General features: G+C 35.2%; 1 protein-coding gene across 10 annotated transcripts in view; it reads right to left on the reverse strand.

The window, feature by feature from the left end:
* Positions 1–14,772, reverse strand: part of UTRN (utrophin) — a 499,657-nt gene that overhangs the window by 288,372 nt on the left and 196,513 nt on the right. For all 10 annotated transcript variants that reach the window (XM_082405402.1, XM_082405400.1, XM_082405405.1 and 7 more), the window contains 6 exons: positions 14,151–14,330; positions 11,818–11,946; positions 9,443–9,613; positions 6,976–7,137; positions 6,402–6,539; positions 389–577 (listed from right to left, as the gene is read on the reverse strand). In XM_082405402.1, the coding sequence (XP_082261528.1) occupies positions 389–577; positions 6,402–6,539; positions 6,976–7,137; positions 9,443–9,613; positions 11,818–11,946; positions 14,151–14,330 (969 nt within the window). The remainder of the gene's footprint in view (positions 1–388; positions 578–6,401; positions 6,540–6,975; positions 7,138–9,442; positions 9,614–11,817; positions 11,947–14,150; positions 14,331–14,772) is intronic.

The following is a 14,772-nucleotide window of genomic DNA, read 5'->3' on the forward strand; positions in this document are numbered from 1 at the left end:
CAATCAACATGTCATTCCATACCCAACCACTAGCCAATCTTAAATCGTTATAGGTGGCAAGATAAATGTCAACATTTTACATCAAATGACAATCAAGTCTACGAGAAAGGAATATAGTTTGTGCATGTGTTTGATTTTTAAAAGTCTCTGATGTTGCAAAGCATTAATAACTGTGCACGCTTAAAAATCCATACCTACTTTTAATAAATTAAAAATTTTGACAGTATTTCATTGGTGGATATAGGAAAAGTTTATTTTTCATACATATTATTAATTCCTTGGCACAAATGTAAAAGGTTATGGATAATCTAAGCAGGCACAATGACAAATTCCTTGCTTTATTTCTACATCAACTGCAGCTATTCAAATGCAGTGTCCGGATATTTACCTTCAGAGAATCTTCCTGAAAAGAGAAGTCTTCATAGACAACAGAGCTTAATTCTGGAGTATTAAGTGATAATTCAACATCATCCATGGAAAGTAAAACTTTGTTAATTTCAACCAGATAATCTGTGGGGAGAGGTGGTGAGCTAATTCCAGAAGCAAGCTGACCTGTTCTCTGTTGAATAGGGATTGCCTGTAAAGACATGAATAATAATAACACACATCTTCTAAATTATTCCCACAATGAATAGTAGCAAATTGAAAACACAAAAAACAAACAAAGAAAAAAGCACTATTTTGTGGAGCAATTCAATACCATGAGCAAAAATTTAAAAACTTGTTTTAATTTTTTAAAATTTGCCCTGCACTGCTATAGAAACCATTAACAATCTCTATTTTAATTTTCATCTGTAGCCTGTTGTTAAAAGGCTTAAATAAGCTGTTAATGCTTGAAAGGTTTTTTTTAAGACTTAAGCCACCTAAACTCATTTAGCAAACAGGAAAACATAAGGACTCCTTTCCTAAGTTACTGAAGAAATGAGAATATGCTGCAAATCATAAAATTCTGTATGAAGTAAAAATTTTAATACCATTATTATTTCACCTTTTTAAAAAAAAACTCACAATTAGATTAAACACTTCTGGGCCTCACTGGTGAAAAAGTAAATAAGTGAAACATGTATTTGTAACGTAACATAACAAATACAGTAGGGGGTTTAATTAAAATAATATCCAGGCAATTCAGTATATAATCTTTTTTTTTAAATTTTATTTATTTTTATTTATTTATGGCTGTGTTGGGTCTTCGTTTCTGTGCGAGGGCTTTCTCTAGTTGCAGCAAGCGGGGGCCACTCTTCATCGCGGTGCGCGGGCCTCTCACTATCGTGGCCTCTCTTGTTGCGGAGCACAGGCTCCAGACGCACAGGCTGACTAATTGCGGCTCACGGGCCCAGTTGCTCCGCGGCATGTGGGATCCTCCCAGACCAGGGCACGAACCCGTGTCCCCTGCATTGGCAGTCAGATTCTCAACCACTGCGCCACCAGGGAAGCCCTCAGTATATAATCTTAACCTTTGAGAACAATATTACAAAACATGAATATCCTACATAAGATAATAGATTCTACCATGCTAAATTCAGGCAGATTCTAAACTGAGTGGATAACTTTTTTACCCTAGCATAGTATTTCCTGTATCCTCTAATCAGAGCTTTCTAAACAATAAAGTGCTCTCTGGGATGGGCCACTCGTCCCTGGGTTCACGTCCTTTACACCTTGATGGCTACCATTTAATAATTGCTGCCTACTGCTTGCAAATGGCCAAAGTACATCCACTCATGAATTAAGTGGATTTCCTTGACACTTTCACCATATTCCTATATTGAACTTCTGAAAAATGATATTCCTTTGTAAACTCAGATGACAGTGAAAATGATCGTAAGTACATGTTCACTGAGTCAGTGATCCTGAAAATGGTTACAATTCCTAAATGAAACCAATACCCAAGATTAACAACACTGAGTGAATAATATGTAGTTGAATCTCGAGGTCTGCATTTCTTTGTCTCCTAGAATTTGATAAACTATGACTTTCATCAAATGATGGGAAGTCCTGGATAGCCAGGTGAGAAGCAAGCCTATTGATTTCCTGACTTTATCCACCGGCTTGTTTATACTTGACACTAATAATAATTTTATTATCCTAATGCCACACATTCAAATTTTAGTCAGAAAACATTTCTAGGTATTTAACTATACATCTAAGAAGGCAAACTATATGCTATATTTTAAGCAAATATAAAAGAATGCTGAAATAAATAATGTGTTCACCCAGGAACCAGTTTTAATAAAAAGATATGAAGTATTTCTTAATAAAAAAATGTTTTTTAATTTTTTCAGATTTTAATTTTAAATAGCCCAATTTTTTGGCAGATCACAAAGGGAAGCTCAATTGTTCCTCTCCTTAACTTTAAGGAAAAAGAAAAGGACACAAAGAAAGTATTTACAGGTTGAGAATTCATGTCAAAGGAGTAAAAAAACTGGGACCTGTTCTCCTACTTGGCTTTCTCATCTATCAACCAGGGTCTTGCTCAGACAGCCTCTGTTTTTCCAAGACCAAAAAGGACTCTAGGCCTCCAGCTGTTTGATATGTGCTTGTAGGACATTCAACTTTAGAGTACTTTCCTCATTAGTATCACTAAACATCATACACCAGGTTTTTTTTTTTTTAATCTGCTCTGCCTGCTTACTGGTGAGAGTCACTTCTATACCATAACAACCACTACAAGGCCAGGAATTTTGTGCTGCTTCTTCAGTTACACAACAGAGTGTCATTCTGCAAGGTCACATGTATCTGACTCTTTAGGGTGAACTGGGGAGGTCAGTAGGTATTGTAAATAGAAAGTCCCAATGGTTTTTTTTTAAAAAATCACGTTCATTAATACTGTATTTTTCTATTAATAATATACACATAATCTAGGCTTCCTGAGCCTCCATACTCTTGCTGAAGCAGCAAGTCCATTCAAGATTCAAATATGTGCTTTCTATATTCCCAAAATAGATTTTATCCCAAGACAGTGATCAATCAAAATGCCCTAGGAGGAAAAAAAAAAAAATGTCTTCAAGATCTGACCCAGACTTTACTTCTGGATAATTTTATTTTTAAAGAATTCAGCTAGGACACAAAGATACAGATATACTACAAGGTAGCATTAAATGTTACATGATGCACCTCATGTCATACAGCAACCTAAATTCCAGACAGATTAAAAAATTGATTTTAAATGACACTTTACAAAAATGTTCTAAGTTTTGTTTTTATCAAACCATAGGGAAAACTTGGAACAAAACTGAGTTGAACATCGCCAGCTCTCTGGAGGATGAGGACTTTTTAAGAAAATCACAAAGGAAAAACCTAGCCATGTGCGGCTAAACAAAAATTTTAAATGGTTGTATATTAAAGGTAAAATAATTAGAAGATAAAAATCAATAAGATGATACTTTTTATAGCAAATATGACAAGAGGTTAATATCTTTATTTATGAAGAGCTTGTGCATATTTTAAAATAGTAATACCCTAGTAAACACATGAGAAAGGGTCATTCAATATATATTTCAAATAAGAAAATGAGTCCTTTTTTTAGTTTAAATAAATTCATAATTCTTAAAAAGCCACCTATATCACTTTGTAGCAGAAACCATGTGAAAGGCAGTCAATGAAAAGGAAAATGATATGCATGAGCCCCTCTGTACCCTCGGGGAGGCTCTGGAGGTATTTGACCTTAGGAACTATTTACATCAGCGGTCCACAACCTTTTTGGCACCAGGGACCAGTTTCGTGGAAGACAATTTTTACACGGAATCGGGGGTGGGGCGGGGATGGTTCAGGCAGTAATGCAAGCGATGGGGAGCGGCAGATGAAGCTTCGCTCACTCGCCGGCCACTCACCTCCTGCCGTGCGGCCCGGTTCCTAACACGCCAAGGACCACTACAGGTCTACAGCCTGGAGGTTGGGGACCCCTGATTTACATGATAAATATGGGACTGAAGAGAAGGAGGCACTGAGGACGGATGTGATTTTGACTGAAACAAATTTAATGTCCCTGCCCTAACATAAACTAGGGACTTTGATTATGATGTGTCAACGTAGGCTCATCAGTTGTGACAAATACATCTCTCTGCTGCAGGACATTGATATCATGGAGGAGGCTATGTGTGTATTGGGGGTGAGGGGACAAGGGGTATGTGGGAACTCTTTGCTGTGAACCTAAAGCTGCTCTAAAAAATAAAGTCTGTTTTTAAAGAACAAAAACAAAAACAAACAAGAAATTTCATGTCCCTTCTCAATAGTCTTTGGTTACCCACTGCCTGTCACCACCTTCCATTTTCTCTCTCTTCACCAATCTCCACCATTTCTCCTCTCTCACTCCTTTTCTCATTTCCAACCTGAATTCATAAGGAGGTTAATCCAAGGTTAACTGAGGGAGGGGCCTGTGAAAGAATTTTTTCAGCTAAAAACCTTCTCATGCTTTTTGTCAGTGCACACACCATCCAATCCTTCCTATGCCCTTCCCCATCTCCTCCCGTCCATATAAATTTTCTCAAATCATTCAACAGGGATAAAATATTGCTCACAGCATGCAGTAGCTCATTGCTCACCTAAAAGAGAAGAAAAGAAAAGAAAGGAAAGGAAAAGGAAGGGAAGGGAAGGGAAGGGAGGGGAGGGGAAGGGAGGGAAGGAGTTCTGTAAACTGGTGGTCCTCAATGCTGACTGCACATTAGAATCTTCTACAGATTTTTTTTTTCAAGCGCCCACACCTAGGCACAACCTGAGAGATTTTGATTTAACTGGTTTGAGGCTCGATTTCTTTTTAAGCTCTTCAAGGGATTCTAATGTTCACAGTTAAAAAACAGTTTTAAAAACTACAGATTTGAAGAAGTATATGTGTTAACGAAATAAGGACAAAATAATTTTTAATGTTTTAAAATAATTTTAATTACAATAACTAATGCTAGTGAAACCCAAATGAAACAAGCCTATAATAGTATATGTTAGTACTTTTGAAAAACAAATTTATTTATGTATTAAAAGTCTAAAAATTATTTCTATTGTGGACCATTAATGATTTCTGATTTGGGACCCAAAGATGAAGAAGTTCCAGAGAAGAAAGATACTTTTAAAAGTAACAATTAAACAAAGAACTGTAATATAATCTGAAAGATGTTAGAAATAAAAATGGAACCGAGTCTTAAAAGACAACACATTTTTCAGGTAAAATAAGAAGATAAAACCCACACCAGGGAATAACAATGAAATTAGCAAGATTCCAGAGGTGCTAAGGCACCAGTATGTTGGCATAAGGTAGAGAAAACCAGTATAGCTATACTGCATGGTGAATGACAGTGAATCAAAGAGGTAGCCAGAGGTCAAACCGAAGCCTCTACATACCATTATTGTGACAAACCTTGCGCTTAAAGCTTTTTCTGCATTTTGCAATCTTTTCCTGAACAGGTTCTTAGGGAAAGGAATCATAAGATCAGCCATGACTTTTGGGGGAATAATGCTGAGAAAAACACGGAAGATGGGCCGGAGTTAAGAAAAACTGGACTTAAAAACCAACTTGGGGAATAACTAACGGGTGAAAATCATAAGAGTCTGATTTATGGAAAGGTTAGTAGACTGAGGAAGTTAAGTTACTCTCCCAGGGTCATATACAAGTAACTGGTAGAGCCGTATCTAACTTCAGGTTCAGACCTGTATCTACTTTACTCGGACCTAATGGTTCTAATCCTTCCTCAATGTGGTGTGAGGAACAGGAAATGACTGATAAGATTGTGAAGTTTCTACCTTGAGAACTGGGTAGTTTTTATAAGTAATAACTAAGATAGGGAATAAAGCAGGAAACAGGTTGGAGGAGGGGAGAGAGGGCTAGTTCAGCTTGGGACCTGTTTGTTACAAGGCTGCAGTACAAACAGATAGATACAGCCAACAGGCACCAAGCCGAGAAACCTGAATCTTCTAGTAGATTCCAACATCATCAACTAAAACTGGTTCTAGAAGGATTACTTAAGTACAGAACTCTGGGGAACACCAGCACATTTACAGTGCAGCTGCAAAGATGGCTATTGAAAAGGGAGCTGGTGGTGAATCTTTTCCTAGAATATAAATCATATTTTATCAATTTAACAAATTTAGTTATTTGTAAACTAGAAATTTTTTTTAATGTGGTCAAGACCTCCACACATAAAATACAGAACTGAAGGAGAAAGTCACTCCCCAAAGGTTTAAAACATTATCAGAACTCCAAAAGAGATGTCCAATAATAAGGTTTTATGTTTCTATTTTCTGTGAGTCTCGCCTCATCCAAAAATATAAACATATCTAGCAATACACACGAGAAAGGAGGAGATACCATTCCAACTGGTTTGTTTTGAGATGTCATTGAATGCAACATCACACTTCTCAATGGCAAGAGTTGAAAAAGTTATTTAAGTGGAACAGAGACTCTCCCATGACAATACCTTAGTTTTGTTGTATCTTGTGTGCAAAAGTAGTAACTGCAAACGGATCTTTTCTTTTTTATTATCCTCCATAGGTTGATGTAACATTTGTTCTCCTCTTTGTAGAACTTCCTCAATCTGGGCTCTCTCCTCATCCATCTGAATGTTTAAAAGATAAAAATTACTCAAAGTAAAAATGCACAGGGTCACTTACTATCAGTTCCCAAGCAGGAGAACTAACCTACAAAGTATAGTATAAGTCAACATATGTTTATCTGAATGATATACAACAAAAGTTTATGTTTTTCTTAAAATATTTCATATATGAAGTTAAAATAACTCATAAAGAATGCTAGTTTAGCAGAAGTTAAATAGCACTAAGATAACACTACCTTTATAGTCAGAAAGTATGTCTATTTTTTAAGCATTATGTAAATCACGTGACAAACCTTACATTGACACTCACCAGAAAGTCACATTTAAATCTGTTCTATCATGTTTGGCAGATATTTGGTAAACATCATTAATGTAAAAATATAATTAACAGAGAAGAAAAGTGAGAACACCACGGTTTTGAAAATCTGCTTGAGCCAACCTTTTCATCTTCATCACTGGATTCCAAGCGCTTTTCTGTAACTTGTAACATATTTTCTATATCATTTTCTAATTTTTCCAAGTCAGAGAAAGGCACACCAGCTTCAAATGCTTCAGTGGTGACCAGATATTGGTATGATAATGGTTCCTGGCCAATCAGCAACTGTAGAAGGAAAAACGTTCTTTGAAAAGATATTCTTGTTTGTAGATTTTTGCTGGAGAGGGTGTGGAGAAAAGGGAACCCTCTTGCACTGTTGGTGGGAATGTAAATTGATACAGCCACTATGAGGAACAGTATGGAGGTTCCTTAAAAAACTAAAAATAGAACTACCATATGACCCAGCAATCCCACTACTGGGCATATACCTGGAGAAAACCATAATTCAAAAAGACACATGCACCCCAATGTTCATTGCAGCACTGTTTACAATAGCCAGGACATGGAAGCAACCTAAGTGTCCATCAACAGATGAATGGATAAAGAAGATGTGGCACATATATACAATGGAATATTACTCAGCCATAAAAAGAAACGAAATTGAGTTATTTGTATTGAGGTGGATGGACCTAGAGTCTGTCACACAGAGTGAAGTAAGTCAGAAAGAGAAAAACAAATACCGTATGCTAACACATATATATGGAATCCAAAAAAAAAAAAAAATGGTTCTGAAGAACCTAGGGGCAGGACAGGAATAAAGATGCAGATGTAGAGAATGGACTTGAGGACACGGGGAAGGGGAAGGGTAAGCTGGGACGAAGTGAGAGAGTGGCATGGACATATATACACTACCAAAAGTAAAATAGATAGCTAGTGGGAAGCAGCCACATAGCACAGGGAGATCAGCTCGGTGCTTTGTGACCACCTAGGGGGGTGGGATAGGGAGGGTGGGAGGGAGGTGCAAGAGGGAGGTGACATGGGGATGTATGTATATGTATAGCTGATTCACTTTGTTATAAAGCAGCAACTAACACACCATTGTAAAGCAATGATACTCTAATAAAAATGTTAAAAAAAAAAGAAAAGAAAAGATATTCTTAACTTGACCTTTCACCATCTAATCAGTGTCAAGAAAGAACTCGCATTTATTTGAATTGACTTTAATTTCATTCATTCCCACAGCAATAATTTTACCAACTTGGACTTCTCTGATTACCCATGTTCTCCGAACTCCAGCCAGGGATGTGAACGGGTGTGCAAGTGACTGTGGCTGCCTGGAGTGGGAGCAGGGTTCTGGGACCACAGGCGAGCACAGCAGGAAACAGTGCCATGATCCAGAAGCCATCCCTGCCATGGCCACAGAGAGGAAGAAAGGCCACTACCTAGTAGAGGGACATCCCAAAGAATGCCTCCCAGTTAACTTTCCCCAGTACAACGCCCCTTGGATTTTGATACCGAAACTTCGAAAAAGTACATGTTTCTCAATGCAGTATTTTCAGACAGTATCTATATAGAAAGCCTTTACATCAATATTTATGTGCCTAAAATCAATGTAACAAATTTAATAAAACTAAATGCAGGAAAATAACATGCAGTGTTGGCTGAGCGTGGGGAAGCTAGCAATCTCACACTCTGGTTATGAACGTATAAATTGGCACAAACTTGCTGTAGGAATCTTTGGAAAAATCTATTTAACAGCATTTATAGGTACAACTTTCACAACAATATCAAGGAATTCTAAGAAGTGATCCTAAGGGCATACTAAGAAATGAACAAAAAGACATGCATAAAAGAATTTTAACAATACAGTATTTATAAAAGTGGAAAATTGACTTAGAATATTTAACAGATCATTTAATTGAATAGCTGTTAAAAACCTTGTCAGAGGAGAATATATAAAACAATATAAAATATTTGATATTTTAATATCACATACACATAAGAGTGTATATGTATGTCAAAACGTTAACAGAAATTATTTATGGGGACAACAATAATTTTCTTTGTACTTTCTCTCACTCCATCTCCTATGTCTCCTGCATTACTCTTTTACATATGTAGGAAAAATCTCCCATAGATCTATTGAAAAGAATAAGTGAGCTTAGGTCAGAAGGTAAGGAAGTAGGGTCAAGGCTAAGGAAGACAAAGTTAAAGCAAGATTTCTGTTGTTTTCTTTAAGTTGCAAATAATCTAAGTATATCCACAGGCTATGAAAGATTGTTTGGCTTATTATATCAAGTATTTCAAAACAAAGCAAAGTTAGAAAATATTTACTTCCTGCAAAAAAGATGATCCTTCCTCTCATAATTTCAATACTTTGAAACCTTTTCTCTAATGGGTTATTTTCTTTAATACTAATTTCTTATATTCTCTCCTTCATATGCATAATCAAAATAAATAAGAACAAATGCTCCAAAGTGATAAAATCATTTTAATTAAAAAATTCTTGATATATATACCATATAATTATCTATCACATAGCTACATATCTATAAGAAAAACCGTTTTTTAAAAAATCATAATTGCTTACTTTGGCACTTTTGATGTGTTGAGAAACCTTTTCAAAGTTTCTGTTCAATTCAGCTAATTTTGGTTCTACAAGCTCCTTGCTTGAGCCTCCACGTGCATTCATCAAAACAACAGCTTGATCACGGACATTTTCTACTTGGATATTAGCATCATCCAGCTCAGAGAGTAAACGCTAATTGTAAGTAAAACAAAATTATCACATGGGAAAAATCAAAACCAAACATGGGTGTAATGCTAACTCGGATGTAAAGGTAGTTTAAATAAATGTCTGAGATTCCTAGTAAGAGATTTCAGCACCATCAATTTGAATAAGAGCTGTTCATACATTACGACTCATTCATGTTACATGGGAAGCATTTTCGATCACTACCAGATTGGATAAAACTTTATTTTATGATTGAATAGTCTATAAGATTTATTGTGTCATTTCTTCAACCATTTTATTCTAAGAATTGCTAAGCTTCTTGAGGCTGAATAAAGGAGTAAGTGGCAAGGAGTAGACTCTGACTTCTTTTCCCCCTAGAAATACTATTTACCACCATCCCCCTTCCCTTGGTGAAGGTGAACTGATTTGGAAATTGGTTGAATATTATCATTTAGTTTTTAACTAAAATATGCAACAACATTATGCAGTTTCCTCAAGCTAATTTCACAGTTGTCATTAAATTCATTCTCAGGGCTAAGAAAGGAACCTGCCTCAATTTCTACTTCATTGGTAAGTTTTTGAAGAGTGTTGGAATTCTCTCAAGAGTATGGCTGTAAGTAGATTTTGAATGAAGTCTTAAAAATAAGCTAGCTAATCTGTATGCATCTATAAATTCTGCAGATGTTTTCCTGGTGATTTACGAGAATGAATGATCCAGCAATGCACCCAATCAGCTAATACATGGAGCTTAACCCACTGTTCTGAAGAATTTGTGCTTACTTGTTATGGTGGCTGAGAGAAAATAAGTAGTTTGAGGAACTGTTTTTAAATCAGTGTATATAGATAGAAACAGGAGAACATCAGCTTAACTATGGAATTTTTAGAATGTGTTCTCTCACATCTAAATCTGATTGTAATAATAAAAAAAAAAAAAACAGCCGTTGCTTGTCTCAATTTTTGCTAGTTGTATAATGATTCTTGAAATTCTCTATAAGAAAAATCAAGTGGAAAGAAATAAACACTTTGTAAATAAGGCTTGGCTTTCATGAAAAATTGTTTAAAGGTTATGTTAAAAGGATTTAATAAGTTCACTAAAAGTGTAATCGTGGAAATGTGGAAAATGTGGTGAGTAAAGGAAACTACCTCATTCTTCGAAGGTTTTATCGAAGCACAATTAAACACTCTAAAATGGCTTTGTTATGAATGAACCATCTGCTGTGAAAGAACTCTATTTGTAACGTCTAAAGGACCTGGAATAATTGTATTTTGCTGGCAACAGACACATGGCTTTATTGTTTGCAGGTTCCTCATAAAATCTTTAATTATGCACTGTTTCTGTCATCAATAAACAACGTAAAGGGAAAAAAATATTCATTCAAGGATGTCTGCAAAATGTTGAGAAAGTACATTTGTAACCTAGAATTCAATTGTTCATCCATGCCTGACATGACAAAGGGTTCAAAGGAAGGACTCGTGGGGCCTGAGTGGTAAAAAGAAAAGATTCCCAAAGAGGAATTCTTAAAAGCTGCTTTTGACCTTCAACCTTGAAACTAAATGTAGAAACACAGGAATGAATAAGGGGTACCCTGGGCACTTTTCTGAGACTCTGGAGCCCCCGAGACAACAATTTCTTCTTTGCTTAACACCACTGAGAAAGGGTATCAAAAGGCTGAGCAAAGTGAAGAGAGAAGTCTGCCAGACTTTGTGCTTCTGAAAAAGTATACTATCTTTTTCATACAGCTGATTCCTCTGCAAAGCTGGGTCAGGGGGCAATATGCAGCAAGAAATGAAAGCCAAATACTCATTGTGAAGTCAGTTTTGCTTTGACTTTCTATACTGCCACCAAATTTTGCAAGTCATTAAAAAAATAACTAAGAATGACCTTTTGCCGTGAACTAATGACCCAGCATTCAACTACCTTGTATGACAAAATGGAGAAGTTTTTTTTTTATAGCTTATTAAATTACAATGGAAAAATTTTATTAACAATCACATAATGTGGTATTTTTAGATGGTAATTCTTACAAGAAAGGAACAGAACAAAAAATAAGCTAAGACAAAATACAAAGAACAAACAAAAAAAGACTCAGTTTATCCCACCAACATAAAAGCTAATGAATCTACTGCATGGGAAGCATGTGTGCACAAGTAACTTGCAGTACTCCTCGAGAGAAAGAGAACAGCAAAACCTTCCATTCCCAGAAGCGTTACTGATCCTCTACATTCGCTACCTTCACAATTTCTTCCCGTTTACTCGCTGGCTTTTTTTCTATCTCATCCAATAGCGCTTCAGCTTGATAAAGCCAGGTGCTTATGTGAGCAACATTTCCATCAAATATTTCCAACTGGTTTTGGTGGTTCTAGAAAGGAATTAATAAAATGCTGATACAATCATATGAAATATTTAAGACAATAATCTTAAAAGACATTTAAAAGACCTTCAAAGTGCTAACTGTGTGCTGAATTTCAAGAAGAATTTCCACCTTCCTACAAAGCTCTTCCCCAGTGGATAAATCTCATTCCTAAACATGCACACTGTGACTGAGCAAGCTTTAATTTTAATTCAGATCTCAATACAATGAAAAGTTGAAGAAGAATAAAAGGTGAAAGTTTCTTTTTTAATTTCATTTTGTTTTAATCCCTATCCCTCATTCTTATATTACAAATAATCTCATTGGCCCCTCCTTGATCATATTTGTTAAAAAACTCTTTTAAGGAAGTAATAATATTAAAAAATGATTCAAATTTTGCTTGCTCAATGGACTGTAAGTACTTAGAGGCAGGGCCCCTGTGGTTTCACCTCAGTACCGACAGCGCTTAACATTACACCTGGAACAGATCTCAGTGAAACTTCCTGAAGCAAGGTATAACATGTGATTGAGAGAATACATCTGAAAACAGTTTAAGTCCGTTAAAACTACGCAAAACTGCTGAGGCTAAGGCAAGAATTTAGAACTTGATGAAAAAGAGTGGGGGAGCCTTATGATGAAACCAAAAACTTTTAGGAACTATATTTTATAGAATGAAGGAAACTAGAAGAAACCTCGAAGAAAAGTGTTTAAAAACAAGGAAACAAATTATTAATCTGTAATATGGAAAAATCATTGAAAAAATAAAATGAGAACCAATAAATCATATGAGCAAAGTTTTGACAGTGGTCTGGATTCTAAGTAAGAAGAATTTATAAACACCAGACTTATTTACCTTGATAAAGCAGATAAATCAAATGTTCTAATGGGAGTAGAAAGATATTATTTGAAAGGAGAAATTAGAAGGTACAGACTGCAGAAGACAGAAGTAAGGGCCATGAGCATGTGGAATAAAACTAGTTACAATAAAAATGAATATATAAAATATTTAATGAACATATTTTATGAGCCAAGAATTTCACATTTGTTATTCAACATTTAACAACTCTGTTAGATATGTTCTTTTAATCCCATTTTATATATAGGGAAATTAAAGCTTAGTGACATTAAGTAATTTACCCAAGGTTATGAAGATAGTAAGTCTCGGATGAACTCTGGATATGAATCTGACAGATCAAGACGTAAACCCACCAACTTCAATGCCCTACGCATTCTGGTTGATTTCAAGAAATATCCAAACACACAATAATTTATTTTTCTCTGTTTTTATCCATTACCCAGTAATTCTATGAATTTGGAAAAAGTCCTATCTCAGATATACCAGAACAAATAATAATTTATAGATGAGAACTTTTTTTTAAGGGAAGAGAAGGTACGGTTGCCATATATTCATTGTTATTGTAAGAGGGACAGAAAAACACTATGAAATTAAATGGTCACTATTTCCATGAAATACTGGTTAACAGCGTAGTAGTATTGTTATAACCAAAGACTAAAAACATATAGCATTTAACAATTACCATAATCATCATAACAATATCTAAAATTGGTTATTTTAAATATAGTTTTATAAGAGCCCTACATGTTTTACATCATAATCTCAAAAACTGTATGAGGCAGAAATTATAATAATGTCCATTTTACAAATGAGAAAACTGAGACTTAGAGAGCATTTAAGTATTGGGTTGGCCAAAAAAGGTTGTTTGGGTTTTTCCGTAAGATGTTACGGAAAAACCCAAACTAACTTTTTGGCCAACCCATAACTTGACCAATGTCAATCAGTTTGTAGTCAAAACTTTAACTTAGGCCATCAGATGCTAGAACTGGTGCCCTTAACTAGTACACCAATATTAGAACATTACAAATATTATATATATAGTTTATAATAGTATGAAAATCAAATACAATATTAAGTCATTAAAATGTAGCAAATAAGGTGTATTTACTAAGATATTAAAGTACACATTTCTATGTATATCACAAATGGTTTATTACTTAATAGAGACATTTGAACTCTTTCTAGTTATTATCTTTTCAAAGGAAAAGATAAAATGTAGTCTAATGAAATTAATTCACAAGCAAAACATTATTGTGACAAACAGAAAATAGGATTTGGAATCCAAATCAAAACAGTATTCGTTTATACATAATTAAAGGAGAGAAGATTTCACCATGAAATTCTTCCTGAAACATACCATCAAGGTGTTGCACCAATCCTCGGTCCAGGTGCGAACCCGGCTCCACCCGGCATTAAGGACACAGAGCTTCTCTTCTAAAACAGGCTCACTGCCCTCGATCAAGTTCTGCAGGGCAGCACTACTCTCTGTGATGGTATTTAAATCAGCTTTTCTCTTTTCCAGATCTTTCAGAATACTCTAGAAAATAAAAGTTCCCAGACCTACTTGATCTTTCAAAACATTATAAGAGTTTATACAACCTTCATTTTTAAAAAACTTTTCTTCCATGTATACATGACTCCCTAGATAACTTACACATGTCAAAGGTTCACAAGATTCCACAACTTACTAACATGATGAGAGTTTTTAAGTTTCAAATAAAAATTAAATATTTAATTATGCAAACACCAAAGAATGTAACCAATTTAGATGTGGAAAGGTAATTATTTCATTTATTTTAAGTATAAATTCCATTCATTACACACCAACACCAATTATCTTCATCAAAACTCTAGAAATAATGAATCAGTTCCATTTTCAGTAACTACAAGTGGGCAAAGCAGGACTATCCCAGAACTCAAAATTCTAAGATGACTTAACATATTGTCTGTTTATAAGCATTACAAAAAACATTTCCTCT

This window comes from Balaenoptera borealis (genome assembly GCF_965194805.1).
Source record: "Balaenoptera borealis genome assembly, chromosome: 9".
Classification (NCBI taxonomy): domain Eukaryota; kingdom Metazoa; phylum Chordata; class Mammalia; order Artiodactyla; family Balaenopteridae; genus Balaenoptera; species Balaenoptera borealis.